The sequence below is a fragment of the Tiliqua scincoides genome, chromosome 5, assembly GCF_035046505.1.
Source record: "Tiliqua scincoides isolate rTilSci1 chromosome 5, rTilSci1.hap2, whole genome shotgun sequence".
In the NCBI taxonomy this organism is placed as follows: Eukaryota; Metazoa; Chordata; class Lepidosauria; order Squamata; family Scincidae; genus Tiliqua; species Tiliqua scincoides.
In genome coordinates, this window is record NC_089825.1 from 123136818 (window position 1) to 123142417 (window position 5600).

General features: G+C 47.6%; 1 protein-coding gene across 1 annotated transcript; it reads right to left on the reverse strand.

Moving 5' to 3' along the window:
• Nucleotides 1–210: 210 nt before the first annotated feature.
• On the reverse strand, nt 211–4707 carry ZG16 (zymogen granule protein 16). Its single transcript, XM_066631209.1, has 4 exons — nt 4661–4707; nt 2083–2138; nt 1831–1969; nt 211–532 (listed from the first exon to the last, which is right to left on the reverse strand). Exons 2-4 carry the CDS (start codon nt 2135–2137, stop codon nt 211–213), a joined length of 516 nt encoding a protein of 171 aa, XP_066487306.1. The 5' UTR covers nt 2138; nt 4661–4707.
• Between the last annotated feature and the right edge of the window lie 893 nt (nt 4708–5600).

Consider the following 5600-nt stretch of genomic DNA (forward strand, 5'->3'; position numbering starts at 1 on the left):
CTCAACAGTGTTAACACTCATGGCAAGCAGGAGTAGAAACTGAAAAATTTGTCAGGAGGGAAGCTGTGAAAAAATGGGGCAGGGTTAAGGCATATCTTGGTTGACTGAACTGATTAAGAACAAATTTTAGCCCATAAACTGAGTGAAAACCAGCCTGAGTTGCCTTCCTCCCCATCCCATCAAACAGCTTGTCTGTGTTGTTCTGTCCCCTCACTTTCCACAGCTGGGGCAATTGCTGGGGTAACTGTCCCAGTGGAAACCAATGGCATCGATGACAGAACCGGAGCTCCCACTAAAGAATCGCAGGACGGTGTTTGGGTAGAGCGGAGCTGCGCTGAAGCTGGTGCCTTTGTCCTCCCCATAAGCGAAGTAGCGTCCCTTGTCGGTGACAAAGACAAGTCTTTTGACGTAGCGCTTGTACTTTCCAGAGACTTGGATGATGGACTCGCCCGGGAACAGGAAAATTTCCTCCAGGTCTCCACTTGAGCCTCCCACATAGTTGCTCCACTCCTTCCCGTAACGGACCTGGAGCCTGGAAAAAAAGGATTAGTTAGGGTATGCCACAGTTCTCTTCCACCATTTGTCCCTATAGGCCATGATTCAGTGCATACCATTGAAATGGATGAGTTTAAATGTGCCTAGGTTTACGTCAGACTGAGGACTGTACAGCCTTCAATCTTAGTAGCATACCTAGATATTATCAGTTAATTGTCCATTCTAACCTTTTGGGGGGACCTTTTTTTGCACCACAAATGCTCATTTCCCATGTGCAGTCCACATTTTTGGACTGTTGGCTGTGCCATGTGGCATGAGCCACTTGAGTGAAAATGTTCCAGGTAAAGAACTTTGACGATTTCATCTCATCTGGCATTAATGTGGGAGTAGGCAGCCTCCAAATAATTAATTCAACAAAAGATGGGAGGGAGAAAGAAAATGGAAGAAGTGGCACAACATGGCACCTGGGAGAGAGCAGGGCAGGGCGAGAGCTGTGTCCCTCACAATGTAACCATGTAATAGGTGTCAGTGACAGTCACACAACCACAATCTTACACAACAATCATATTTCTACTGATTAAGCTACCTGGAGGAGAATATAAGATTATATAAACAGTGATACGGTGCTGGAAAAGAATGCATATTTTCACTTGCCCTCTTAAAAAGTGTGGTGGTGGGAAAATTGCAACCCCCATGCAAAGTCCCCCATCAGCCATCAAATGAAGACTGCATGCTTTGAAGTCTCACCACTGAATCAGTTTTTAGGAGTATCCTACAACGGGACGCGGCTAGGATACACTTGTAGCAAATTGCACAGGGAAGTTCTGAACTTGTTGGTCTCTGGAATCTGCTCTGATTCTGCCACAGAACTAGCATTGGCTCAGTTGGCAGCTGTACTTGCATACTACAATATCCCACCCCACCCTTAACTGCATGTGTACACACACACACTCCTCTGAAGGAAAATGCAATAGAATAAGGTGGAAGAATGCACTAGACTGCTAGCAGAATATACTATGACTGTTTCCTTGCATTAAAAAATTTCCTGCAAGTAGAAAACTAGCCCTGCGAGGAGTGAGTTGGGCTAGAACATTTTCCCCAGCAGTGCTAGCATTCTACTTTCAGGGAATGGCAGTGCTTCCCTCCTCTTATTCCTGCTGTATACGTAGGCCAGGTCTGGTGTTTGGGATGCTGTCCTAAATTTTCTGCTCACCACAAGAAAAGGCGCACTTTATTTTGCATTCAATCTGTCGGCCGATCGATTATTTCTTTTTATGACTAGCAGGTGCCCAGCCCCAAATTGCAGTCTTTGCCCTGGAGCCTTCATGAACTTACCCCACAATGTACCACCGATTGATCCGAATCCTAATAGCAGTTATGGGCCCTTCCAGCTGGTTTCCAGACTGTGAGAAGCGTTTTCCTCCACCTCCACCATACTCGCCGGAATAGGAAGAAGAGCGTGGCTGAATGGCCCCTGGGGTAAGATTCGGAGGGGATAAAAGATGAGGAGCTGTGGCAGAGCAAGCTCCACCTGCACTCCCCCACCACACGCTTCCTGTGGGAGAGCCACCCACTGCTGTCAGTTACCTGCATTGGTTGCGATGCAGCAGCAGAGTAAAGCGAGGAGAGTGAGGCAAAACATCCTAGAAAGAGAGTTTGGTAGAAAAAGGTCTCATTAGTTTTGATTGTACTTTTAATTTCAAAATGTTTCTTTCCTTCCTGCCAAGGAGCACAAGGTAGCGCACACAGTTCCACTCCCACCTGCCATCTTCTTCTTCACAGCAGCTCAGCTCAGGGTAAGGTGAGAGATGGTGACGGGCCCAAGGCATCTCACTGAGCTTTGTGTCTGAAGGAGGATTTGAACCCAGACTGTCAGGTTCAAAGTCCAATAATCTGTCCGCTATGTCACACTGACTACCTGCAGTGCTGGGCTACGTTACCAAGGGCTAAAATGATACAATGATTCAAATGAAGAAGGCCAAGACTTGCCTGGCAGAGCCACTTTCCTGGGATACTTACTTTAGCATCAGCTGTTCTGATTTTTAAGACAGTTCTGATTTTTTTAGGACCCTCATGGGGTTTATCCATTTGTTGAAAATTGAAGTTCTACTTGGAAATCAGATCAGAGCATAACCTGAATCCGTTTTCACTGAGGCTTAGCATCAGAACCTCTTTTGTAGGCCATAGTTCAATATGGGATGTAAAAACGGATAAGTTTTGGGCATATGCAGAACTGGAATTCAGAGCAGAATTGAACCCCTTCACCTCTCATTCTAAACATTAAGAATTGCAACACTCTGGTTCAGAAGTTCTGGTGTACGGGGTTGATTTATTTATGCCAGAGTATATTCTCTACATATTCTCAGACACACCCTCCTCATCTCAAGTTCCACATCTGAAAACAAGTTCCACAGCTTTGAGAACACTTTCTGGACTGAGGTTCAGACTTGGGGTGCCCTTGCTCAAATCTAATGATTCTATTCTCACATAATACCAGAACCAGGGGACATCCACTAAAATTGAGTGTTGGGCGGGTTAGGACAGACAAAAGAAAATATTTCTTTACTCAGCATGTGGTCGGTCTGTGGAACTCCTTGCCACAGGATGTGGTGCTGGCGTCTAGCCTAGACGCCTTTAAAAGGGGATTGGACAAGTTTCTGGAGGAAAAATCCATTATGGGGTACAAGCCATGATGTGTATGCGCAACCTCCTGATTTTAGAAATGGGTTATGTCAGAATGCCAGATGCAGGGGAGGGCACCAGGATGAGGTCTCTTGTTATCTGGTGTGCTCCCTGGGGCATTTGGTGGGCCGCTGTGAGATACAGGAAGCTGGACTAGATGGGCCTATGGCCTGATCCAGTGGGGCTGTTCTTATGTTCTTATGTTCTTATTCCTTGGAGCTATTTTGGAAACTGGGCTTGTTCAGTGTCCAGAATCCAGGGTCATAGAATAACTTCTGGAAGAGGGAGGGGCCAAGGTTGTAGTTGGAAAGCAGACAAGTTGTCTGCCCAATTCTTCAGGTGCCCCCCAATTCTTCAGAGTTCCCTCTAGAATTCTGAAGAAGGAACTCAGCCCTCTTTAGGCCTGTGGCTCCATATTTCAGACGTCCAGCTCCACACACACTTTAAGAGACACCCCAGAATCCTGCAGAAACAGAATCTCATACTCCTAGAATACAGGGCATCCCAAAGCTGCTGAGAGGCCCACAGATACCCCTTTGGACAGGGACAGTCCTGCCCCCATTTGGGAGGATGAAACGTTCCATCTTTCTTTGCTATCCTTGTGAAAGAACCAATCATCTCATCTTAGACTTACCTGCAGTCCTGGCAGGTTCTGTGCCTGTTTTGCAAAATCTCTTGAAAGATAGTCTCACATTTTATACTGTCCATGAGATGAAATGGTGCCCTCTTATCTTGGGAACCCGCCTGCTGGGCAAACACCATTAATATGTTATAAAACTCTTAATTGGCGTCTTCCTGGAAGCTATCCAAACAAAGCATGGCCAGTCCATGGCAGCCACCTGCTGCGGGGGCCTGTTTTGGGTTGGGGTTCAGCGCAGGACGATACTCAAGCACCTGCATTTTGGATTTCTGAACTAGGAGAACCTCTATCTTGTTCGGATTTAATCTCAGTTTGTTAGTCCCTATCCAACCACCTCCAGGTTGCACTCCAGGGCCTCAACAGCCACTTTGGAATCTGGTGGAGAGATAGAGTTGGGTGTCATCAGCATACTGATGGCACCCCACTCCGAATCCCTGGTTGACCTGTCCCAGCAGTATCACATAGATGTTAAATAGGGGGGGGGATGGGGACGGGAACACATGATGGAACACTGTGGCAGCCCACACCGTAAGAGTATAGAACAAGCATGCCCCAGTACCACCATCTGGGCCCTATCTGCCAATTAGGAGTAGAACCACTGCAGCATGTTGCCCCCAACCCCCAGCTTGGCCAATCGACCCAGAAGGACAACCATGGTCAATAGTGTCAAAAGCCACTGAGAGGTCCAGCAGGACCAACAGAGGTACACTCCCCCTGTCCAGTCCCCAGCACAAGTCATCCACCAAGGTGACCAAGGCTTTTGGACCAAAGTGACCATCCAAAAGTCCAGCCAGATTAATTCGCTTCATCCTTCTGGAGTTGAAACCTGCTTGATCATCTTACCCAGAAATAGGAGGTTAGAGGCTGGTCCATAGTAATCCAACACAGTAATGTCCAGAGAGGACTTATTCAGTAGGGGTTGAACTACTGCCCACTTCAAACCAAGCAGCAGCACCTCCTCTATCAAGAATTAGACACCCTCCCCTTCTAGCCCCTCATGTGCAGATCTGATAAGCCAAGCTGGGCAAGGATCAAGTAGGCAGGCAGATGGCCCCACAATCCAAAGGAATCTGTCCATATCATCTGGCTGTACAAACTGAAAAGAATCCCACAACACTGGACTAACAGGCACCAAGGGGACATCATTGTGGCATCCAAGTCATGATAAATTCAAGTGATTTTATCTGCAAAGTACTGCAAAATCTCATGCATGTATCACAAGCCAGCCCTGGAAACTGCAGAACAGGGCAATTCTCATCCATACCCTACCCATGTTTACTCAGAAGTAAGCACCTCAGTGGTATTCCTAGTAAGTTGTGCAGGCACCTCAAAGCGCTATGTAAACAGCCCCTCTCACTTTTGGAGCCACTTTGGGCTGTCAGAGCAATGTGGAGAGACGCTTCTGTGTTGTGCTTGCTGCCCAGAATGGTTCTAAAGGCGAGGGCGATTGGGTCCACTTACACAGTGAGTTGAGGCGCCTGCACAGCTAACCACTTTGCCCCCCTCTGGGAACACCGCTGAAGCCCCTCTGAGTTTAGTGAGATGAAGTCAGGTGGTCAGGTAGTGAGATGGAGTCAGAATGAGATGGTAGAGTCCTAAAACGATAGCGTGGACTGTGCCACTTCAGAGTTCAGTCTAGGATGTGTGGGGTTTTCCGCCGTTTCCGCTGTGGCGTGTGACAGCGCCGACCTTTTGGTGCGTAGAAGTGCCTCAAAATGGGTCCCTCCAGCTGCCCTGGCTCTCATACAGTTCCAAATTGATCTGTTTCTGGGGCCAGGGCCAC